The sequence below is a fragment of the Scatophagus argus genome, chromosome 20 (assembly GCF_020382885.2).
Source record: "Scatophagus argus isolate fScaArg1 chromosome 20, fScaArg1.pri, whole genome shotgun sequence".
In the NCBI taxonomy this organism is placed as follows: domain Eukaryota; kingdom Metazoa; phylum Chordata; class Actinopteri; family Scatophagidae; genus Scatophagus; species Scatophagus argus.
In genome coordinates, this window is record NC_058512.1 from 7,616,746 (window position 1) to 7,643,602 (window position 26,857).

General features: G+C 38.9%; 1 protein-coding gene across 1 annotated transcript in view; it reads left to right on the top strand.

Moving 5' to 3' along the window:
- Positions 1–26,857, top strand: part of LOC124051469 (astrotactin-2-like) — a 237,289-nt gene that overhangs the window by 63,393 nt on the left and 147,039 nt on the right. The window contains exons 3-4 of the mRNA XM_046374872.1: positions 2,190–2,610; positions 19,442–19,594. Of these exons, the coding sequence (XP_046230828.1) occupies positions 2,190–2,610; positions 19,442–19,594 (574 nt within the window). The remainder of the gene's footprint in view (positions 1–2,189; positions 2,611–19,441; positions 19,595–26,857) is intronic.

Genomic DNA, 26,857 nt, shown 5'->3' on the forward strand with positions numbered 1-26,857 from the left:
CCCTGTGCCGCCTCTCCTCTCAGCATAGTTTGATTTATGGACATCCAGCAGTGCATGAGTTATAATTTCAAAGGGGTTTGTTTTTCCTCATGAAGATGGAATTTTAAATGTTGTGATGAATGACCCCTTGTGGATTTTATTTATTATTCTGTTGTGATTTAGTTTGCCTGTGTGTGTGTGTGTGTGTGTGTGCACATGCATGCATGTTCCCTGTGTTCACGCTCCTGTGGCTGAAGTTTATGCACAAATACATATGTGTCATTTTGTGAATATCACTACATATTTAAACATGTGCTTGCAAAAGTGCTGCCGTTTGCAATTTCTGTCTTACATCAGGAATATATAGCACCTTTTGGTTGCCATGTCTTACTGAATCAAATGCTACATCTCACCTATTGGATGTCACTGTGAAAAATCAAAGAATAAGTCATGCCCTCCCTTTGCTTTCCACCTTTCTGCTTGTGCATATGGATTTACTTCATCATTCAGCTGCAGCGTGTCTAGCAGGGTGTTTGATGTTTCTGCGATACTGGATGATCCATGTGATGCTCCTTGGTGAATGTACAAGACCGTAGTACATGCTTAGGGAAGAAAGGAAGGGCAAAACAGGAAAAAAAAAAAAACAACAACAACAAAAAAAACACCCTAGGGCACTGGTGTTTGTGCCACTTTAAAGATAGGAATCCAGATGCAGCACTGCTACAAAGGAAAAGAATTTCTTCCTGACTTCTGTTTGATGGAGAGATTACAAATACAGGCAATGACACCATAAGAGGAACATTTTTTTAATGAAATCCAATTTCCAGCAGTTGATAAGTTGATCATTTGTGAATCTTGTTTATTCCAATCTATGGTAATTTTAGAGACTGTTAACATTATTGTGTTCTGTAAATGTCCACTCATGTTTGTGAATGTCTGCAAGTGCTCACTGTATGTCTGACAGCAGAAAGTGTTCCAGTTTCCTTTTGTGTGAGTGTCTTTCTGTGCATGTGCGTATGGGAATGAATGTGTGTCTGCAGAGCTTCCTATCTTCTAATTATTTGCTAATGTCATCATTGCTACTGGGGTGCTCTGTCTCTTTCGTTCTTCTTCTCTCTGTTCCTGAATAAGTCCAGAAATACTTGCGATTCTCACCTGCTCCCTTTATAAACTAACTTAAACACTGAAACACAAAAGGACTTTAACCTTGAAGCAACTAAATTTTCATTTGTACCAATGGCAATAAATGGCATTGCATCATATAGCAATTATTGCCAATTATTATTTATCACCCCCCTTGAAACTATATAAATTAGACATATGTTTGTTCATTAGTGGCAATTTGTGGCTTTTCTTTAAATGACAGATGTTTTTGTGAAATAGTTAATGAAGAGGAGCACAGGCAGAGGAATGTTGTGTGAGGTGGAAGGAACAGGTGCATCATGGTGTTCTGAGCAGCTATAAATTATTCTGATTGGGCTCACTCGCAAACCCCCCCTCACATTTGAAAAGGAATAATAATAAGAAACAAAAAATGCTATAAACTATTTCGGCTTGCAGTATTAATGTTTTGTTTTTTGTTTTTTTTACCTCAGTAAGGCTTGGAATGTGATTCTTTTGTCTCTGGAATATTAATCTGTTTCCTACATCTGTGGAATCAGAAAACCTATGGACATAAAGACAAAAAGTCATCAATTTAAAATTCTGCCTGCAGATGGGAGAGAGTGTTTCCGTTATGTGTGAGCGTGGACCCACAATGCGTTATGAGGCTGTTTTGTTTTTTTGTTTTTTTTTGAGACTGTTCCCTTTTTACATTTTCATTATTTTTTCCTGTATATTTTGCCTGCATACCTACCTACCTATTTTTGGTCACAAATAATTCTTTTTCTTATGGATCCTGATCCTCACGTTGCTTTGGGAACTCACATATTGAAGTGCTGATTACCAGACCTCTTCAATAGCTGGCGAATTGTAACAATTGGCATTCAACTTAATATTAGTGACACTAGAGCTGAGAAATTGGCAGTCAACCTAATGCTAGAACAGTAACTGTTATCGTTAGAAGTAAAGTTCTTTCTCTGTTATGCATTTTCCATTGTTGTGTACCAAGTGAAATATTCACATTACCAATTAAGCGTGAATATCAGCACTGTTGTCCTTGTATGTTACCCTCACATTCTCATCCTCTTATTTATCTTGCTTTTTTCCAGGGAGGTCTCATTGCACTCCTCCTCCTAATTCTCCTCTTCACGCTCGTCCTGTATACACGCCATCGGTGGTGCAAGCGTCGCCGTATTCCCCAGAAGAGTGCTAGCACGGAGGCCACCCATGAAATCCACTACATCCCCTCCGTTCTGCTCGGACCGCAGGGCCGTGACAGCTACCGGGGTTCTCGAAGCACACACCAGCATGGAAGCTCTGTCATTGGTATGCCCATCCGTGAGACCCCCATTCTTGATGATTATGACTGTGATGAGGAGGACCCAGGTGGACACTCACTTAACTCCACGCCCAACCAGCACCACACCAAGCTGAGCGATGGGAAGGTCCAGGATGACTATGGAGTTAACATTGGACACACAGACATGATGTGCAAGGATAACGAGATGAAGCATAGTTTTGAAAAACGAGGTAGGTTGCTTTTCTAATCATATATCCCATTATAAGCATTTTAGTAAAATGGGAATATGAATACTGTACACATACACTGGAGAGTAATCCTCTGAAAGCTGTACGAATCACAGCATGATGCCGGTTTTGTCTCTGTTATTCAACTATAAGCAGCACACGCACACACTTGTACAAAATCTGTTCTTCTCAGTGGTAGTTCCTGCTTTTGCAAACATGATTTGTACATCCGTGGTGGCTCTCTTTGCCAGCTCCAGATGGACAAGCCTGGACAGTTCACTTTGGCTCTGTCCAGCCCACCCATGTTCTTGATAGCACAGTTTGTGTCGCTTACATTTTCTCAACCATAGGTCATTCGGTATGACTCACGTCATGACTTCACACTGGTAATAAGAATCCTGTATTTCATGAGTTAGACTAATAAGTATGAACTGTGTTTCCTAATGAAATCATCAGTGCAGTGAGCCACAGTCTTTCTTACCCACTGGCCCTTATTGGTTAATGTAGCCACTGACTCTGTGTCAAGCAGTAAGGTAATGCAGCGCCATGTAATTTAATGTAATGTGGAAAGGTCAAGTGACAGTGGCTATCAGTCTGGTCGATTAGATGCTGAGGTTTGTCAGTGGGTGACCTGCTGATCCTTGCTTAACATAGTCAAGGGATCTGCAGGGCATTTTTTTCCCGTAAATGACATTTTAAAATGGTCTGCTTTAGGGTTTTTCAAACAAGTTACCCAAATATTATAACCTCAGGCTATGTAGCATTTGTTGATAAAACATCCTGTTGAACTGCTCTGCAAAGCCGGACTTAAATAATTGAAGGGTGCTGACTGAGTTGGAGGGTACCCTGGTTATTCATGTCATACTAAATTATGCATGGCTGAAGTTTGTGGAAATTCCCTCTTGTTCCCATAGTATTTATCACTCTGCATAACTGTATTTACACAAGCTGTTTGTAGATGTGTGTACATTACTTCCAATAGGCTGAAAAAAGAAAAGAGACTTTTTTTTTTTATCTTTTGTTCTTTTCTCTTATAATTAAACATACATAAACTCATTTGTCCCATCATGGTTTGTCTGCTGACCCGCCATCCCATTCTTTATTGAATCTGTAAATACTCCCACTGGATTCACTGTTTAAAAAAGAAGCCTGAACATTATGCAACAAGGTAAGGGACAGAGGTTAATTTATGCTTCGTGAGAGGGCAGATAGGTCAAAGCTCTTGTAGCCTGTCTGTTGGGCTTGATTGATGCCATTATTACAAGGAAACAAAGGTGTCCCCTACTGAAGAAGAGAGCCAAGAAAACCAGTTGTAGGAAGCGCACAAACATATACATCGCCCTCATAATTATAAGCAATAAAAACACTACTAAATATACTTTTACTAATGTTGAGACGTGTAAAGATTAGTCTAGAGTGACATCATGTGTAGCATAGATTAAGGTCATGATTTGGTCATTTATCCCTAATGTGTAAGAAATGCTGAAGTTCTTTCATGCAGCACACCATGTTTCAAAGCCTTTAGGAAAAAAAGTAACTAGACAGTAACAGAGTTTTCATTTATACCGAGTACATTGAGTTTGACAAACATATACTGAAAAGTTCATTTGAGATGTTCAGAGTGCGAAATGTGCCCACTTAAATTATGGCAGGGCGATTGCAGCAACATGCCGTAACATTGTTTTGTTATATCCAGACCGTCTCAGCTGCTTTCTTCGCAGGGAGGCTCAACTTTAGCTCCAGCTCTGTTTCTTAGTCTGTTGCTGGGTATTAGACCAGGATTCCTACTCTGAAAAGAGAAGATAAATTATGTGACTTTTTTTTTTTTTTTGTTTTTCAAATACTGTTCCTGACTCATCCTTCAGTCAGTCTCATAAACAATCTGGCATTTCCAAACCATACACAAAGCATTTCATTTGATGCCTCTGCGTCACCACCTTTGCGTAAAGCAGCAAAATTTGAATACACGGGCGAATAACTTCTGTCCCACCTGTTCTCTGCTGCTTGGAAAAAATCTCCAAATACCAGTCATCCTTTATCTGTCTGTCCTTGCTGACAGATAACCCCATTCAACTGAACTCAATATTGTTATCCTCAGGGATTATAGCTATGCCTCACAGTGTTATGCATGGCATTGACTTTTGTTACACAGACCACCAAACAAATGAGGCCTGTCGATTTCATTATTCAGTAAGATTCCCACAGCTTTGGGAATGTAGCATGGACAGTACAAATCAGGTGCAGAAAAACCTTCGTGGCATGCTGAAAATCTTGTTCGGTGAGGAGCGCTCAGGGAGTGATTGTCATCATTGCACATCCCTTCTCGTTTTACAATACATTGCAGTGAGTTGCATCTTTCACTGCTAACCTTCATGTGTAGCCTGTGTTGTTAGAATCACGTGCTCGGAGTCATACAGTTCAAGCGAAGCTCCGAAATACAGTTACAGAGTTAAGTCTTAAAAGCTCTTCAGTTCTTTACAGGCCTGCAACCACAGACCTGTGAAATTACTACCTTGCCCAGCTTCTTCAAACAAGCAATTATTCACAAATTATACCAAATTAATCAAATCAATAATCATTTCCTCAATAATTAGAAACAATCTAATCTAAAAAAGTGTTGAGAGAGTGGTTTCTTAAAAGATGTGTACAATGTTTCACAGGGTTGATAAAACACTGACTACGACTACTACTAACAGCAACCATTTTTACTGTTACTGAAGACTAATCATGTTATCACCATGAACACCATGGACCCTCTTGGTTTCGTTCTTACATCACAAAAAACTCTGTAATAATGTGTCATCTTTTGTGTGATTAATTGTTGATTTGAGGTAACACCTCTGCTTTTGAGGTCCTAATTTGGATTTAAAAATACCAACAATAATTTGCTAAATGCTATGGTTATTATTTCTAAGTCTTACTGGGCTCATTATTATATAAACAGCAGATTTAAGATGAGCGCTGCAACGTGAAAGCACTTTTTCGTCTTTGCTGAAGAATTGAGAAAAAGCAAACTTGTCATATCTTAAATTTTGTTATATTTTAGTATAAAATAATAATTCTGGGCATATATAATGAAATGAAAAAGACTAACATGTCGACTGGGGGCCAAAGTCTGCTGTAAACTTAGATGTAAAACTATGGGCCCTGAATGTTAATGAGTGAGTTACCTCTCACAACAACTTTTCGGCAAGTTGCTGTCCTATGCACTGTACAAGTTATTGTAAAAAAGAGCAAACACAGAATCAGTTCAGGTTGTCACCACTTTCAATAATAGAGCCAACAGGTAATTCTGCATTCTATTTTGTCCTGCAGCTCAAAAACCTTCTGAAAATGGTGTGCTTTCTATGCTTGCAGACCTTGAGAAATTTATCCTTGCTTTTGTCTTATCAAATTGGGATTACTGTACACCAGAGACCATTCTCCTGTTTTCAGATAGCACTAAATGCAGCTTCTAGCATATACACTCACTAAGAATTGGACCATATTGCTGTAATTGTAGTGTACTATCAGACACAACCACAACACTTCACTGTAGTAAGTAATAATCGAGCACTGACCCACTTACTCGTCAATTGCTCCTGTTTTTGTTGCACAAATCAAAACTTGAAGTTTAATTTGAACTCTCCACATTGCACCTAAAAAGTGATAATGTATTTATAACATTTGGTTTATGTGCTGCAGAGTCTTCAGGATCCCCAAGTTGAGGTGCGCAAATTGGATGGACAAAACTGAGCTTAATTTGTATCTATATTACATTTGTCAGAAAGTTCATCGAAAACAGATTTTTAACATCTGTCAGAAATGCGAGGATTGCAAGTGAAAAAAAAATAAAAATAAAAAAGGTTTCCCAGAAACCAGAGATGTAATCACATTGGCTGGGGCTGAGCAGCAGAAGGTGATATACAACTAATGCAGGTATTGCATTGTTCTGTATGGTCAACAACCCTCTCTCATGAAATGGCCCCAGGCCACAGCCTCAATATGTCTGTCTGGTGGACAAAAGGCAAAGAGATTATATTGCGGTTCATTACTGTCAAGTAAAAAAAGCACACGTCAGTTCTTCTTGGCTGTCATTCTTTCGTTGGGTGCTGGCTACGCCATTTTATAGATTTGAGAAAGTTTATAGATTAAGTACTAACAGTTAAGTTACTTTATTCCTTGCATTTTCCCCTCTAAAGACCAAACGTGTTTTTGGATTTAGAATCTGCATATTAAAGTGTCCACAATTATGCAGAGAGAGGGTTGAAAATATTATTTTCTCATAGCACAATCAAAAATAATACCAGTCCATACATTTGAACAGCTACTTCAGATGTGATTGGGTTGGCACTTCACACCACTGCTCTGCCAATACAGTGATGAGGGTGCCTTGGCTGGGGCCATCGAATTAGTCCTCACAATAATAACATGCAATCCATCGAATTCCCATGCAGAGTGACTCTCATCAGCTCCCTCTAACACAGACTCTACGGCAGCACTACTCATTTAGCTGCTTGAGTTCATCTCAGACTACTGAGAATAATGTTTTTGTTTTGTTTTTTTTTCTCCTGCTGACATTTTGTCACTTATTTATAAGGCATTATAGAGACAGCAGAACTCAAGGTCACATTATCCAGTGACTGAATGCACTAACTGAATGAACAGAATCCGTTTAAAGCTCTGTGCAGTAACTTAGCACAATATCTGCACTGCAAACAAAAGCTCTCTGTAGTCTGTTGCACTTTATCTCAAGTTAGCATAAACATCTGATCAATGCAGCAAGTGGGCCAAATGTACCCCCATTAAATTAGAGGGAGCGAAGTTGTGGTTTCGCTGCCCCAGTTTTTGTCTTCTTGAAAATAAGCTTATCTTTATTACAGTCCCTGCAATCAGGTGGTAATATTTAAGCAGGCTATATCAGTTATAATTTTACTATTTTCAGCAACTGCCAAAAACAAGTAATTAAACAGAAATCGCACATTTTTGGACCACCCTTTTAGTTATTTCAGAAAAAATTGTGGTTGTATGCCTCAACATGCATTAGCTGTCTATAACAGTATCAGTCCTCACAGGAGTTGGACTTTTCACTGTGAGAACACAACATTTGTGGTCATGGACTGAAAGTAGACGATAATAAAAGACAGTATATGTTGAATGAACTGACTTTTTCTCTTTCTCTCTCTTTTTCTCCCTGCAAACATATTAGTGTAGCTAATGAAAATTCAGCTTCGTACAATGAAAGTTTCTGGTAATCTTTTTTGAAGAATTTTGATATCCCAAAAGACTTTCCTCCATCTTATTCCTCTGAAATGATGTTGTTGAATGCAATTATTGGGTATTTATTTTTTTATTGTAAACACAGAGGAGTCCTCAGGCACCACGCTTAATCTAGTGAGAATATGCTGAAAAATACACAGATTTTACTATCTATCATTGCTTAAAAATAGACAAAAGAGAGACATGCAGTTTGACAGTGATCCCTTGCCAGTACAGTGGATTTTTTTTAAAACTCTTTGGCTCTTGTGGAGCCACTCCACACAAGCTGAGCAAAAACACACATTTCCCTTCTGACTCTATAAGAACAGTAGATCTGCATGTTGTTTGTTTCTTCTTCTCTGTTTTTCTCCAGCCAAAGCACAGGGGAGGCAACAATTGAGCAAATAATTTAATTTTGCCTATATTTGATACACAACTAAACCAGAGAAATGATTTAGCCAGTCAGTGGTATTCTCATATTGTTTTGCCATGACCTTGTTCTTCCTTGAGCTTGTTCAACCTTGCACTTTTAAAGGTCATTTATCCGCTTCACACGTAGTAGTGATGTAGTTTTGAAGTCATAACTATGGGATAAGCAAAAAAATCAGAATCTTCTTTCAATATACAGTGGTAATGAAAGAAAAGAAATAAACAAACAAGAAAAAAACAAAACAGGCTTGTTCCATCACCCACATGACCACTGTTATTACCAAGCTTATCAAGAGTTTACTGAGCTCTAATTGAACTCAAGACTGGAGTAATAACCCAGTGTCAAGCTTCAGATCGCTAATGTGACATCATTGATGAGGAATGGCTGCCAGCTTGGCACACTCAAGCTAGCTCGCAGTAATGTTTTGATTAATACAGAATCAGGCTTGTCATCCTTCCCATGATAAATAGATGGGAGTTAATTACAAAGACTTTCCGCTCTTCCTTCTACCCAATCTACGGAATGCATTCATGTTGTGTTTCATTGAGGGGGTCTTGATGAGATGAATAAGGTGATTTAAAGACAGACGCGTACAGCATATGTACGAGTGTGCAAGATCAAGCATGTAGGCTATATGTTGAAATTAATTTCTAAGATACCGAATTCCGTTTGTGTGGACTGACCAATGACATTGTTCAAGCAGCACATCATAAAACTGCAGTCTTTCTTGTCCGCCCCAATGTGAAAGCAGACTGTGTCAGTTACATCCATCATGGCTTCTGCAATCTCAAATGCATTATGTTTGACAGGAAGTTTCGAAGCAGTCCAAAATGAAAAACCCCTCAATGCAGAGTATAGCAGCTGATGAGATGATTTACTGCAGAAAAGACAAAAGTAAAATGTGAGAAGACCTAGTCCAAGTATAACTCACTGAAAATGAAGCCTTAGTAATCTGATCCAATAACAGGACTTTCTCATACACACGCATAAAAAAAGACATGGTGGCAGAAACGAGTTTATAAACACCAACTTTAGATCAGTTTATGTCTGTCAATCTCATGCCAACTCATGAACCATCTTTATGAGGCCGTTTTGAAATGGGTTTTGGGCTACCTAACCACACATAATGGTCAATATATTCCTCAATATTTCTGTGCCCCCCACCCCCCTGCATTTCAAAGACTCTGAGTTCATTAAAGTTATTATGTCACTTATTGAAACTGTTATATAGACATATAGACAGTGTCTGTGAAGACTTGAATGCAGTTAATTTGAGAAACAAAGCTGAGAAAGCTAAGGGAGAAAAGGCAGTAGAACTTTCAATAAAAAATAGATACACTAGCACCACAACTTTGATCCTGGACCTAAATAATTTCTAGTGTCTCTCTGTAATTCTAACTAAAACAAAATGCTGTTTGTATTTACTCTTGATATTATCAGATGTCCAAGACACTATACCAATGAACATCCTTCCTTTGTTTAAGTCGCTCAGGAAAGAATCCTAAAGCTGCAGCAGCCCCCACCCCCACCCCACCCCGTCTGCTTTTGGTCAATATGCAATTGTAGGAAAAAATACTGTTGCTTGCAGCATAGTAAATTAACAGGATTGTTTTTGGGTGTGATGAATTATCTTGGTGTGTGATAAATTGGCACCCTGTCGTAATTATATTTGCATAATGTCTTTTCTGCTTCATTTCCGTTCGTACGTGTGCCGGAAATTTCCCAGTAATGCTTTGGCAAGATTTGGAAATAATTAATATTTTATGTTGTCTTTGGAATCTGTCAAAAGTTAAACATAGTTTTATCATGAAGGCATTCACCATACAAAAACTCAGAAGTATAATAAAATGAGAAAAGAGAAAATAACAATCAGAGAGCAATTAAACATATCCAAAGTTCATGATAATGTTTAAAGTAATGTCTTAATAATAATGTCTTAAAGTCACATGTGAAATAATAACCATAATAATAACACATTTTAAGTGTGAAAGGAAAGATGCCATTTCAGACAGAACTTCCATAACTAATAACTCTGATATTTTGATCTCACATCCTGGATCACTTTGGCCTGCTAATGTCAGGTCGCACACATAAAATCTGCTTTCTCCAAAAGCCTAAATAACAGAATTGAGTTACAGTATGTCCTTTAGATGCCCCACGTTATAACAACATACTGTATAAATACAATAATAATTCATAGAAAAAGACTGACGCTGACACAGCCACGGTATTTTTGATAAGAACCAAGGTACATGATAATAATCAGTGTTACTTGGATATCCTGTACTGGCCAGAGATACACATACACAATTTTTGTAATTGCATAGAATAGGATTGTCATTTATTGTGTTTCGCTTGACAGCCCCACTGCTTTGTTTGACTTTTTGTAGTATTTAACTAGTATTTAGTAATCTGGATCTAGTGTTTATGTCTTTTAGGTGGCATATATGGTGTCAAATCTAAAGAAATCAAAGGACACCTACAACCTCAACAGCCCCAGTAGACAGAGAAGAGACAAGCGCCACCCAATATGCTGTAGAGAATGGCTTTCAGGCAGGAATCAACCCCACTTGTCTGCTGAGTGCAGTTTGGTCAACACAGATTCTCTTAGTGAAGAATTTCATGTAACTGCACATAGAGAGAAAGAGAAAGAACACACAAGCAGAGGAGGCCATAATCCAGGAACAGAAATATAGTGTTTTGACCAAAATTGCTACGAATCATGTGGAAACCTATCCTCTGAGAGTGGTAACAGCTAAGGAATTGTCTGTGGTCATGCTCAGAGTTTTCAGTCAGGTTTAGACAAAAACATCTGTACTGACCAGAACATCACTGCATGAGTTGTACACTGGTACTGGTTGAGCCTTCCAATGAAACAGGAAAACAGAAAAGAAATTTGATTAATACCTGCCATTTTACTGCTTGCATAAGTTGAGGTTCCCCAGAGCTCACTTGGATTTTTCAGACGCGATCTGCATGAGCTTTTTCATGACATAAAGAACACAAAAACAAACATGGTGTTGATCATGGATAAGGAGGACCTTGTGAAAACTGCTGCCAAGGTTTAAGAAGACTTGCTGAAGTGACTCTTAAACCAGGAGGCATAGCTGGGTGTCGTGATAGCTGGTAGCCTGGTGAGCAAAACTTCACCCTTTGTGCCTGGTAAAACAAAAAATGCCGGTCAAATGGCTGGGTTGACCTGGTCAAGCAGGAGGTTTTATGTACAGTCTACATGCCAGAGCATAAACAGTCAAAAATCTTTATGATGCCTAGAATTGCCACAGAGGTTTAGTTTCAGACGTTAATAATAGTTGACTAGTTTTGAAGATAACCAGCTTCTTAAAAAAGACTTTATGAGACATGAAGCCACCACTGCTCCACAGGATGCATTGTTCACCATGTTATGCCTTGTTTTCCATGATAGGACCAGAAACATGGTCAGCAGTGCATCGTGGGAAGGGGTGATTACTTTTCTTTCTGTTGTTGTACATCTGATTGAAGAAATCACGCCTTCTGCATAATGTACTGCAGTGTCTCTTTTCTGTGGAAAAGTTGTGTAGAGCTGTAGTACTTCATTGTTGAAGTGAAGTACTCTTTTGTTTGGAAAGTAGCTGTCGCCCTTCACCCTGGGATATTGATTTGCCTTCCTGATCTTCTAGAGTATGTCCCTGCACGTCACTGTGGCACTGTTGCATATTAAATATTTAGACAGGATGTTCATCCATACCTTTTTTGAACCACTGTTTTCCACGCTGTCACAACAGATACATTTATCTAAAATGTTCTTATAATTTGGATCTTGCTCTTGAATCTTATTATTTGTGATTGTCAGGATCTTCAGCCTGTCGAGAGCAGTTGGAGGTCAGAGCTTGGCCTGTAATGTTCAGCTGGCGCAGCATGGGGAGACACATTCATATTTTATTCTGGCCCATGGCAAGAGCCGAGCTATAGATAGCACTTCATTCTTGCTCCTCTGCAAACAGCAGAGGCCTTAAAATATACAAGCACAGGCAAAAGCTAGCGGAAAGGAAAAACATCTGACTAAAGTTGGGACATTACATGCTTTCCAGTGGCAGGGAATGACAAGGCATGAGACAGTAAATGTTTAAGTCCTACAGAGAAAAGAGAGAGCTGGGGAGTTTCTGTCTGTTCTTGGTGTCCTCCATGTGCCTTAAAGCTTTTTCAGTTGTCAATATATTTTCATTTTGTACTCTCTTGGAAGTCACCATAGGAGGAAAATGCAGTACAAACCATGCTTTGTCAAACTTGCAATTTCTCCTACTTTGGGGTATCTTTTTTTGTTTTATCTCCTGTCAAGATTTATTTGATTGTGGTGTTGGGGGGGGCATCCGTCCAACTCAGCCACTTTTTAGTGATTTCTTCTACAGTGCCATGGATTATGTGCTATAACTGTGGTAGCACCTTCAACATGGCTCATTTGTGTAAGGAAGTTGGAGCAAGCATTGTGACATCGTATTTCCCTATCCATGGATCACAAGTGCACAAAACAAATACATCTGATGTCCAATATATCAGATCAATCTTGTGTGTTTATCTAATCGGCTTTTCTTTTCGGCACCCTTGTTTTATCCTATGATTTGTTCTTTTCCTCAGTATTAATATCCACCCTTTGCCTGATTAGTTTATTACATTCCTCTTTCTCACTGCTACCATTTTATTTTGTCTCTCCTGTTTACTCTGATTCTTTCAGCTTGTTCTGTTCCTTCTGTGATCACTTTTTTTCTCCCAATCCCTTCTGGCTGTCTGCATCTCATTTCCGTCATCTTCCTTCTCTTTCCTTGGCATCGTTTACCTATCTTTTTGTCTCTCTCCTCTTTCTCTATTCATATCTAGATGCCTTGTCTTCTCAGACGCTGCATCCTTTGTCTTCTCTGACACGTTTGTCTTTTTCTTTGTATCTGTCTAACCTCTTACTCTCTTCTCATGTACCTGTCACACTCCTGAAGCAGTGCTGTCAGAGCTTTCCCGGAGAGCTAGACTGGACTTCTCTTATTGAAACAATGACAAATTTAATAAATCACAGAGGGAATCAGAGCTGGGATAAACCCCCACTTCCTCTCCATTGATCTTCTCTGCACTCATTGCTCCCCAAGCTGTGCAGGGGAGGCGAAAAAACAAGGGACTAGAGATGCAACTAAAGAGAGAGTGTGTGTGCATGCACAGCACACACACACACCCTGGCTGGAAGTAAGGGCAAAGACTACGCAAAAACAACGTGAGAAAGAGAGTGATAAAAGGGAACATGATAAAAAACAAAATGAAATCTGCAGGAATTTAATTTCTTGGGCTCTTTTTTCTTTTCCTGCCGTAAATTTGCTCCAAATTAAAACAGCAGGGGTTTGTAGGTTACAAAGATCTACAGAAATGTTCCACTCATTTCCCTTGTGGCTGCATCTGGTTCTGAATGTGAATGTGAAGGCCGCTGGGCTGCCAGGTGGGATGGTTTAGAATAGGGGATGTCCATAAATGACTCCAACTTTTTAAATCATGCATGTACATTGGATTTCAGTGGAAATATAGTGATATCAGTGATTCCTTTTCCCTTGTTTTACAAAATGTTTTCAACCAGATTACGAGCATTGTAACTAAAAATGACCACATTTTTCTTCTTTGAAATAGTTTGTTTTACACATGTGAAAAGCTTTGACGTGATATTTAATGGTGGATCACAGTTTACAGTAATCAGTCTAATAGTTGTTGAGACATTTGCTTAGAACAAGATTTGTGATCACTGCATGATGGAAGCAATATGTAAAGCACAGATATCCTTTATAATAAGAACACATTTTGGCTAATTACGGTTAGTGTAAAGGCAACATCTGTAGGATGAAATGAGGCAATATGGGATGGATTCTAATGATTCCCGTACTAACATATAGGTGCATGGATTCAGAGCAATTTAATCAATCTTCCAAGCTGCACTGTATCACCACCTGCCTCAGGGCACAGGGCATTGTTGAAGAGCCAGAAAATGTTGCTGTGTCTCTCACTGGTTTTCATTTGAGAGGAAAAATCTTCTTGAGCCTAAGAGAAATAAGGGTCAAGCACTATTTATGGACAGAGAGTCATGGTCAAAGGTTTCAGTTTCTGACAGACAGTAATTCCCATAGGCTGTATCAGCAATTTGGTGGAAGCCGGCCTAGTCTTGTTCAGTTGGCTTTTTGGAGTAGCTAGTCCTTCAGTGTATTTTTTTGCTGACAGAAAAACTGTTGCCCTTTCTGGCGCTGGGTATCACTTTCTGTAAAGGTACAGGCATCGTTTAATCAGACTTTGCCCAGAACGATATTTTTAGAAACATCTCCTTCTGCAGATTAGTGCTTTATCTGTGACTCTTCCTGTAGAAAACATGCATTTATACAACTATCTATTGTAGCATCCACTGTTGATTGTGAAGTTATATCATACCATCCAATTATCATTACTATTGTTGTTGTTGTATGAGGAATAGTATTGTCAATAAGTATTACTAACAAATCAATCACATTATGATATGTTCACTGTGCCAGCAGTCACTTACCTGAAATCATTGCTTTGTCCTTCATGTGTGAATAGCCAAATACTAATTTGGATTGGCTTTTAAAGCAGTTAAGTATATTTATATTTTGAGTACTGCATATTGTTCAATTTCTCTGAGTATTGAGAGGATTTAATATATTGGGTTTATTGGGTATATTGGGCTTCTCTATCATTATATATTTCCTTAGTAATCTGTTCCAGCAGCAGTTAACTAGTCTGAGATCGTTATTGCTAATCCTTTTTGTGTTTTGTCTGGCCAGTTTTCTTGTACCTTAGTGGACCCTTAATAAGAACACTGAGTACATGTCTGTCAGAAAACAAATGGCAGCATATTTTACCTCTCCGGCTCTGTGTGAGTGCATTGCCCACCAATGAGGTCCCGGGGGAGGCTGGAGCTGGAGAGAAAATGGAGGTGTATTATGGTCGGAGTGGACACTTCACCAACATCCTCTTTGGGTGGCCAGAGCTCAGTGGTCTTAACATTACATGTGAAGGTGTGCACAGAATTCATCTTTGAGTATCTCATCAAGCTTTTTTGGTACTCTTTACACTGACAGCCTTTGCTTTGACAGCTGCTTTATGTTCCGTTAAAGTTGATGAAAACATGGAGATGGAGCTTTTAGAGCAATATATCCCATATATGAGAATAAATGTGTAAACATTTACATTCATGTTCACACACACATGCATACACATAAACCCTTTCACAAAATCCTACATAAACAAGCACAAGCATGGAGCTGGAAAAAAAAGAACTGAGAAGGTTTATCTATCGGGGCAGTCGTGGATCAGCGGTTAGGGTGTCGGACCCGTAACCGGTGGATCGCTGGTTCGATTCCCTGTCCCGGTGTCCATGGCTGAGGTACCCTTGAGCAAGGTACCTAACCCCCACTGCTCCCCGGGCGCTGCACGCGGTCGCCCACTGCCCCGGGTTTGCTGTGTGTGTGTGCACGTCACTTGGGTGGGTTAAATGCAGAGAACAAATTTCGTTGGAGTGAGTTCCCTCCAATGACAAAATATGTCACTTTAAACTTTAAACTTCTTAAACTGGGTACTATGAGACCACCAGCAGTTGACTGAGGCAGTATACTGTTGACATCCACTGCTTATGAGACACTGTTAACACACACTCAGCACTGATAAGGGAGTAACTAAAGATAAGGGAGATGAAAAGAAAAAAAAAGGCACCAGAACCTTAGCTGACATTGAACTCAAAATGAGAAGCCACTGTGGACTTGGGGTCTAGGGAAAAACAAACGTCAGAATAAAATATCCAGCTGCTTCTGACAGAAGTGAGGAATGGAGAAAAACAGCAAAATAGTGAGAGACCTACAGAAGAAAAAATACTGCACCAATTCTTGTATCATCTTGTATCATATTCATTTTACAAAATCTTTTGCCAGCTGTAAAGTCTTGTTGTGGATCAGTAACAACATGGTATTGCATGTGTTGTAAGTCAGATGATTACTCTGCATATTTGAATATGGGCCAAAGAACATTCTTCAGTTTCACTGGATTAAGTGCACTCTATGGTGCAAAAGCATTTCCATCATGATGTTGTAGTATTTTACGATGTCTGAGATTTAAGATGTGACACCTTTTAGAGACAAATTACATTTGTTTCAAGGAGACTGTGGCTCAAGGCAGTCCTTTTTGACCTCGCATCTCTTCTGTCCTCAAAACATAACAAGGAAAGAAAGCGAGATAAAGAGATTTCAAGAAGGCCGTAAAATATGTATGTAAGCAGTTAACCTCAAACACGCTCTTCACGGTCATGGCAGGTCAAAACTTGAGTGCCACCCATTCCAGTCCTTCTTGGTTGTTTGGTAACTTCAGGCACCAGAATTTGCCATGTGCTATCTACATGCTTTCCTTTCAATGTTAGCCCACCATTTAAACCTGGTGTGGTGACACTACAAGTAAAATGAAGGCACGTTGGGTTCAGCCCCAAAAGGACTTTGTATAAACTTTTATCATTTAATGTAGTTTACTCTCTAGTTGTTTCTATTATTTTGGGTATATGATGGAATTGTTCAGAGCTGGAATAACTTTAAGCCAAATGAATGATTTCAAAAACTGTCCCAAAAAAAATGAGTTATGTAAAGCAAACGTGACTTATTTTTCCATGGACCATCACACTACATTGATGCACGTGAAGAATGAAGGAGGGAAGGAGGCTTTTGTCTACTACTAGATATGCAATGTAAGAGAATAGTTACTGAGATATTCTCCTTTTTGCAGGTAATCTTGTCCCAAACATACACATAGCTCCACACTCAATGGGCAGTCAGACAATGTAACTGTGTAGAAGACTCTCTAGAGCAATCTAGCACTGTAGTTTTGGAATTTCACTAAATACGTCCAGTGAAGTATGTATAAGAATGTGCATTAACCAGTGAGGACATATCTTCTTTGTATCACTATGCACCATCGTACACTTTCATGTGCCGCTTAAAGTGTGAAAAACTGACTTGGGCTTGGTTTGTTTATATAACAGTGAAGATGGGAAATCCTTTGCGTGGTTGTGCCAGAAAATGTAGGGAAAACTGTTTTAGTTTATGTGTCATGTGCTCAAAAGCATTTCTTCAGCACATGTCAGATCCCACTCAGAACTGAAGTTTAGTGTAACTGCTGCTCAGTTTACAACAACATTGCCAGCAGCAACAGCTACCGTAGGTACTTCAGCATCAAAGTCAGTACACGACCTGGAAAGAGTGTTATTTTGGTTAAAACATTTCTGTTATCATTTATTGTCCTGTTAATAGGAAATACACTTGACTTAAGTATGATGGCTCTGTTTGAAGCAGTTCCCCACCCAGCAGGAGTGCCTTAAAATATGTAAGGAAAAAGTTAACTGCTCCAGACATTATGCTGTCTTTCAGTGTTGCATGCACCTGTGTATATGACAACATCTTAGATCATTATAGTGATAAAGGGTTTTAACCCACTGTTATAATGAAGTATACATATTCAGCTAGAGGGCTGGCTGTGTACTTGCCATTGTTAGATGTTCTGACTCCTTCTTCAATCACATGTGAATCAGTGTTTTGACCTCAGTGGCTGAGGTCCTCCAGAGGTCCTACTCAGAAAATACAGCAGATACTATATTCTGTCTAAATGGAAAACTATATAAATGATGAACAAAAGGCTTGATCACATATTTTTAACTTCTTGGCCTGCAGCAGGGAGCTAGATTTTGGTTTTAGGAGTCAAAAACATAAAAATAGTAATTCATACATCTACAGATAATTGTTTCCTACTACAAAGCTATTATTATGACTGCTACACCCAGACACATATGAAGCTGTGTCTGGGGATAAGCCTTTTTGGTAGTTCAAAGAACAAACAACTCTGACTTTGCTAACTTGCGAACTGGAGGACATAAGCCAACATCTGTTTCCCAAATGAGGTCATGGTCACTTTGCATCATCTCTTGCATCTGGTCACGGGGGCCTGTTACAGTAGACAAACCGACAACAATTCCCTGTTTAACAAAACATGAGCTGAGTTTAACCAGGAGTGAATCACAGCAAATATGTATCATTGCAAAGATAATATTTGTTCTGAGGCATCAACGCCTCTGTTACTGTTAGCTTTTCATTTATGATATCAAAAACAATGTGAATACTTCTGCCTCTTCACTTTCACCCTCGTCCTCTTCATCACCTCATCCTGCTCTCGCACGCTCATTGGAATGCATGATGTGCATCCACTGGGAGCAACACATCACCATTATTCATGGAAGGAGTACACCTAAGAGCCAGACTGACACATCAAAAGATGCTGATGATAGGTGGCGATAGTGGTAGTTGGGGTGATAAATGGCCGAGTCTTTTCAATATGGCTATACCGGTGTAAGTTAAAGCGGATGTTTGTTTTCGGCCATAGTTGTCCATATCTGTACTTGCAGATATGATGCATATAGTACAGATAAATCAGTATTCCTTACAGACTGAAGGTCCGGCTATCTCACTTACACTGAACAAATACTTTAGAAGCTATATACAAGATAGCATCTTTTGGCAAATGGTTAGAGATACACAACTTGAATCTACCTTTCTGTATGTAACACATTAGGCTGACATTCTTAATTAAACAATTTTGTGGCATAACTGAGCCAGAATATATCTAGATGCCATAGAGAAGGCCTTTCCTTTTGTGATTTTCTATTGTAAGAAATGGGAAGCAAACTCCTCTCTACAAGCCTCTCTTTCCTCACAGCCAGTTGTTTTGGAGTCATTCATCAGGAAGAGTGAGACTGAGCCATCAGGGGAAGCGTTGGCAGGATCCCTGTAGAGATGAAGCAATATTGAATTGATGGAATCATTTAAAGGCCAGAAAAATGGAATAGAAGAAAAAAACACTATACTGCTTTTTTACAATGTCTAAATGGGACAGCCTAGTGGCTCATGATGCATATCATACTCTAATCTCTTATCTTTCCAGAGACAGAGAGAGGTAAAGGCAAAAAGAAAAAAAATAAAGCAAACTGTTTTTGTCTGTTATGCATCTGTGGATGTGTTCACGATTTTACTATATCTTGTGTGTCTGTCATCATTTGGAAAATAATTTTCACCTTAAAGCCTTATGACATGCTAGCCATTTTCACTTTGGATCTCTTTTCCATAGCCATTGACCCAAACACGGAGTCAGTAGAGGATCTGATGCAGAGGTTCCAGGACAGTTTCCGTGTTCCCAACACACCAACAGATATGTCTCACTACCAGCATGTCATGCACAGCTCATCGACAGGCCGCCGGAGGGTTCCCAGCCACAGCAGAGGTACGTCAAAAAGTCATTCAAAAGATTTTCAGTTTTGTTTGTACTATGTCACAGACCTTGCACACGAGATGACTTGCAGTATTTGCATGTTGTCTTTAATTTTACTGTCATAATATTGCATACTGCACAATTTTTTCTGATTTTTAGTGCTAGTACTAATTTTGGGGTTTTATGGATACGTTCAGCAGGCCAGTGTATGATAATAATGAGGTCATGTGTGAGCTGTTTCCACTCTGCTTTATTAGATATTTAAATTTAGATGTGCATTTTCTTTCCGTCCACTTTCCTGGAGGCTGTTAACCATTATTTGCATTTGGAGGTCTGTTTGGTTTTCACAGCTTGGAAACCACTTTGCGAGTTGCTTTTTATGAAATACCAACCTGCAGTGTAAAATTGTAGTATAGATTGTTAATGCGTTAAACTGTCAAAGTGGTGACTAGTTTCAATTTAAACCAATTTTGTTTTTTTTGGTTTTGGTTTTTTTTTAACATCATGAAACTGATGTGGCACCAGTTATGGCTAAATGCACACAAGATCCATTATTTGAGAGTGAGCATCATATTACACTTTCATCATTCTGGCTCACGTCTTATAGTGCATTAATAAACACTTCAATATTAAAGATTCAGATTCATCTTAAACACAATAATATGGCTTATTTAGAAAAGAAAGATTTGTGTACAGTTCTAACCTTTGGATTTTGTGTTTAGATAATGTGTTATAATTGCTATCAGCTTACTTTGTCAGCTTTCTGTTGCGTTAAACATTAAATGAGTTGGGACACAGCTCATTACCATGAACATTCCCAATCATTTTAATCACACGTGCTATAAAAAATATGCAGTCTGTGTCATTGGTCATTCTGTAATGATTACTGAAACGTTAACATTGAAAACTTTATTACGTGAAGGAATATTCACTCATTAATTATTCAGTCAGTGGCTTAGACAGTTCTCAAACACTTCAGCTTGTCCTTGTCCTATTTGCTGTTGAGGATTTAACTCTGTAATAATAAAATGTATCTTGGTCTTAAATTAAATCCCTGCAGGTCAAGCTCCTCAAAAGTCTGGGAAGGACACTGCTGATAGGTATCCTCTCAGAGGCCAACAGTAAAGGAGTTTCCTTTGCGGGGTGAAGAAAAAGCATAGGTCAATACTACAAACATGATAATGGAACAAACACTTCAGCTAAGGAGGAAACTCTATTAGTGTGAGGTTAAAGGAGAAGGTTAATTGGTCAGTCACAAAAGGTTGGTGTTGCATGAATAGAGTGAATGCTTTTCCAAATTCCTTGAGAAGTGCGTCATGCAAAACTCAAGGAGAAAGTGGATTATCTTCGGGAAGATGCTGTGCAATAGCTTTGTTTCTCTTGCATTTTCCCATAGCACCTGTGTTTGTGCGAATAGTAGATTCATTTAAGGTTTTATTGCGGGTGTCTGCAAATTGTTTTCTTCAGCAGATTATTTTGGCAGTGTAAATCATACAAAACTTTGTCAATAGCTGAGCTGAGGACCATAATATAGACAATATGACCCAGTTTTGTTTGATATCACAGAAATCCATGCAGTGCAGATGTTTTGGCTGAGCTGCTGTGGTTAATATCAGGGACATACGTGACGTGAAATGGCCTAAAACACAGACAGTCACAGTGAAGTAAGGGAGGTCTTGTCTGTTTTCAAAAGTATTTTAAGCCACACACTTTGACCACTTGTGACTAATCTTACTTTATTGGAAATGGAAAATGTCAAATGTGAAGCAGTGCAACGCAGACCAAACCTGGCTCTGGTTGTTAAAAACACTGTACGTCTAAAACTATTTTAGTCCCATTTTAAATATGTAGATCATAACCATTACATATTTAAGATACCTTTGGGATGTGGACCCCGGACCCTATATTGACGGACAGGATGTGGGTGCCCACTGAACTCACCCTTTACAAAAGAGGAGCTCACAGTTGCACCTTACAACCTAGTCAAGCTAGAATGTTAATAATGTTGTTACTGATATGTGACATAAGGGATAGTCCAGTAACATGCACACACTGATATATAAACAGTGGACTAGTCTTCACAAGAGGAATGCCATTCTCCAACACGTCTCACTGAGAGGACTAACAGGCAGTGCTGTAAGGATATGATGTGTCGGGGGGTCTGCATCCAGCAGCACACAGTATCATTATCAGAAAATGCACATTTCTTTCCTTGAAGCCTGAGAGATGGGGGAGTAAGCACTCCACTAATGGCCGGTCTGTGAGCCTGAGGGCTGTGTGGATCGGAGATTTTCCCCAAATCTGAAACATATAGCACTGCTTGCCTGGTTGTCAAGTATAGCTTACATGTCTACACTATATAAGCCAAAGTACCTATGTTAACTTGATTCACATTAACATTAATGGGAAGATACAACTGAATATCCATTCAGCTGGAAAACTACAGTATCAGTTGTGTCTGCTCAGCTAAACCCTGCAGCTGCCCATCAGCTCTTCTCCTGGTATCCATAAGCCTGTATGTTGAAATGTTGTTTTGCAGCAACATTCCTCCCTTTCCTGTCAACATGTATTGCCCTAGTTTCTTGCAAGTGCCATACCTGGACTCTTTAGAAAGTTGCTCATGCACAAATTTTCTAGTGACAGTGACAATCTTAACTTTCTGATTTTACCATCTTAGCAGCAACTCACAAGACGTTATTTATGGGAATATATTTCACCAAACATGACCAGGAAAATAGTCAGATTTAAAATTCCCATATTTCACCAGATATCCAGTTATGCTGGAAAGCAGTTGAAAGCATTGAAAGCAGTTGACTCATGAGTAGTTACCACTTCATGTGTCTTGGGCAAGTAAGATAACTGTATGATAGCAATAATCAAGCTAAAGCCAAGCTAAATGTTGCCAAGAAAGATTAGTCACAAATTACGGTTTCATTACTCAAATCACCTTTGGAGATTATCAGCCTAGGATGCATTTCGGCCTGATGTTGAAAAGGTGTAAACTGTCCATTTCTCCAAATTGCATGTGTTTCTCAGTCCTCTCAGGTCAACCTACCTCATTAAGCTCTGTGTGGAGGCAGTCATTTCCATTTGCCTTTGTCATAATAGCAGGCAATATGGGAAGAACATGTGTCCAACTGTATTAATGCAAGTCATTCATGTGCTGTGATGTTACAAAGCTAGCTAATAAATTTTTAGTATGTTATCCAAAACCAGAGGGCTACAAAAAAAAGATTACTGCAACCACTACACCATCTTCTTCTTTTTAGAGGATTTTGAAACATTTGTGTCAGCAATATTGCTACCTTCTCAACTGAAGTGTGTCCCAGACAGATTTCCATGGGGAAAAAATCAAGATTCTTATCTACCTTATGAAAATGCATACATATAGCTACAGTAAATGTAACTGATGATGCATAAATTTGATGAAGTACATGAAACAGTTTATATCAGCATGGCCAGTTACTTTGTTGTCACTGAACTGCCCAATCAATGATCCTTTTCTTGCCTGAGAAAATGCCGTTGCATTCTGCTGTCAAAGCATATGGGGAATATTCCATTACAGTGAGACACACTCAGAAGCCCTCTCTTTTGTAGTACCATTACCCCCTGGATATGCTTTTTTCCAGCTGAACACTGATAATGATCTGGAGTTGACATGCTGTGCGCTGCTGTCCCTCTTCCCTCTGAAGTTTGATCAGGGGTAGCACTTCATTTTAAACTTTTTATACGTCTGTGGTTCTTTGTTCTGTGCTTTGATTTAACATATGGCTGTGTCCTCATTCCCCTCATGGACTTCTACATGGAAGTTTAGGTGTGCTGAGAATGGCAGGCTTGTTTGAGGGTTTTTTGGGTTTTTTTTATTTTTTGAGTGGCAGACTGAGAGTGTTGCACTCTCCCTCACACTGTGCTTGGTGTGAGGTGCAGAGTATTGGTCATTTATGGCCCACATTGGACAGAATTCTTCCTGTTCAGTATACTGGACTGTTGAGGATATTGACAGTCAATTAAAATATATGCATCTGACTATATACTGTGAAAAGCCTATATAGTGCCCCCTTAGAATATGATGCCTGTGTTGTTAAAACAGTATGTAACCTTCATCGTCCTGGTGTCACCAGCCATGTCTCAGCACATTGTTAAACGTTAAGATTTGTCCTTAAGAAGTTACTCCCTTATTTGCATGCACCTCTGCACATGCTGTTCCCCGCTGTGGTGTTAATGCATTTCCATGTGTTGGCTGGAAGCTGTGGTAGTGTTTTGATGTGTCACAACGAATACTTTGGCTCATTACGATGAGGATAACCTTATGGTTATTATCCCGCCTTCCTCCTGTTTAATTGATGCTTTGAAGTAGCACATGAAAGTAGTTCTGTACTGTCTTTGTGTGTGTGTGTGTGAGGAAGAGAGAGAGAGTGTGTGTGTGTGCTCCATGGTCCTTGAATTCATTCCATGCGCAGTTTCACTTTCAACAGTCGTCAGTCCTTCCTGCAAACAAAACACAGTGATTACAGCTGTGAGTCTTCTCTCCAACAAGCCATTCAGCTCATCTAGCACCAAATCAGAGCAGTGTGTGGCTCATTTTCTGTATGTTTTGTGTGGGTTTAAACCTCTGTTCATATTACTGTTTCATTTCTTATTACCTAATGCTGCAATGAATTTATTTTCATTTGACTGCAAAAGTCCTGTGATTTTTTGTAAAAGGAGCATATTATTTTGAGACAAAATTTCAGACGCTTTTTGTTGTTTGTTACTGATCAGCATAGCAAACCAGTAAATAATGTGATTAGGACAGCTAAGAAAATGCTTTCTAATATTGATATTTTTACCTTTTTCCCCTTAATATGTACCAGTAAAATAGAATTTTAAATAAAATTAAACCAGCAGTTTTCAAGCTTTATATAACAGCTTAATTTATACACAATATGTTTTGGGGTTAAATTTAAAATACACACTATTCAGTATTTTTTTTAACGTTATGCTTGTCTTACCTCTCTTTTAATAAATCAGTCAGTCCTATAAGTTTAAATCCTGCCACAACTTTTCCCACTTGATTTCTGGCCAGGTGCACACAAGAAGTATCTGCTAAATTTGCACATTCAAGTCAAACTTTGGGTGCAGATTCCTCAGGAATGTGAATGTGCCCACTAGTTTTCGTGACAGAAATAGATATGCTCTATTGCTCTTAAGCTGTCTTCCCAAAGAACTCAGTCAAAGTTCAGTGGAGAGTGCGATCATTTTCCTCAGTTAATGATGAGGAAAAATATTTATTAGTTTATTCAGAGAAGTGTGGCAAAGGTTGAGCATAGATGCAGTGTTGACATATGGAAGGAACATTCAGCAAATGGCCGTGCAAAGGGGGTTATCACCTGTCACAGCCAGCCATGTCTGTCCTGTCTGGCTGAAATGAGTTCCTGGAGCAGCTGTTAAAGTGATCCTTTGGCTGTCATTATTTAAAGGTTATTTCAATGATGCTGTACTGGCTGGGCTTGAGTTGAAGCAGGTTGAAATCCAGTTGCAGAAAAAAAAACTAAAGTGAAGTGATTCACAAAATACTGCACTTTTTGTATGCTTACCAACCATGTAGCCCAACCTCTTCTCTGGCCTTGTTAAGACTGCCAGATCAATTCCATTTTCTGGAATATCTAGACTGTTTCATTCTTTCTAGATTAATTTCAAGTCTGGATAAGAAAAAAAACCCATGAAATTTATACAGATCAGTTCCAAACCATTTTTGAATGTGGTTTAAAAGGCAAGTTAATTAGATCATTACAGATGTGTCTCTGTCCAGATGCCCTGGTTGCTCAGTTGGATTTTAAAGTGTCTTTTGTTTCAGTCAGTGCAACACACAATAACAGCATCAAGTTCAGAGTGACGGAAGTGTATTAGAGAGGCTGAATAGAATCCATGCTGCAACTAACAAAAAGCTATGCAGTACAACAAAGAGACCAACAGACCGAGAACAGACGTTAAAATAAATCGTTTGCTCCGTGACTTGACAGCATGATTGTTTGGAGGGCAAGATAATGGATCTCAGTACTCAACCTGTGAACGCAGTCACTGATACCTATGTCATAACCACAGCAATCCATGCCAATAGGTTAGTGTCTGAACGCTCAAATCCAATCTGATCTCTTGCAAATAACCATGTGAATAGTCTGTCTAATTTGATGTGCCTGCAGTCTGAATAAAGTCTTTGTGACTTGGGTGTAGTATGCAGAGTTATCGCTACATTCTTTCAAACACAGTGCTTGTGAACATATTCACAATAGCAATTACCTTTGCCAGCACAATGTAATCAGGAAAACAATTTAATATATACATATATGTAAACATAATTTTTAGGAGACAGGGTTATTTTCTGTGCATACATTTTGTTTATCTTTTTCATGCTGGCAACACACCTATGGTGAGCCTAACTGTTCTGAATGCATGTGTGAACGCCCTTCACTCAAATACATTAGATGCAGGTCAGCTTCCAGTCCTTTTTAAAACCAAGAGAAAACAGGCATGACTAAATGGGTAAATTTGCCAGTAGCAAATTCAGAATGGTTCCTCACAGCCTACCTTTGAGTATAATCTGTTGATAGCATTGCTTAGTTCTAACTACCCTCTTTGATACTTTGACTCAAAGAGTCTGGGGATATTCTTTGATGTTCCCTACAGCGGTAACATTGATATTCGGAAGGCCGGTGATTTGGGGGTGTGAGTCTCTTATTTGTTATATGTACTGGTATTGTACTATTGAGAGACAAAGAAGGAAGTGGCTTTCATTTTTTGATGCCTCCACACTGGCGACAGCTGTAGCCGAAGGCATTATGTTTCTGGTTGTTCGTCTGCCCATCTGTTCATCCATCCTTTTCATGTGAATGCAATATGTGGAGAATGCCTTGAGAAGATTCTTAACATTTTCAGAAAAACCTTCAGACGTACTCAAGGATGAACTTATTGGGATTGGGTGGTCAAAGTCAATGTTACTGTGACTTCTCAAAACACTTCATTGGCCATAACCACAGAATTCATACTCTAATTATGACAAACTTCTATAACTTTTTAATGACCTACACTTATTTACCTGTATCATCTACCTATATATGAGTTCTAGTTACAAGATCTGTGTGTATAATTTAGGTGCTCAACTGCAAAATAAGTGACATATCACATGCATTAAAAGCAGTAAAACAAAGGACATTAACTCTGTCCACTGCATGTGAAAGTTATTGCCATCAATATGCAAATTTCCCAGGAAGCTTGATAATGCTTCTCTCATTTGAG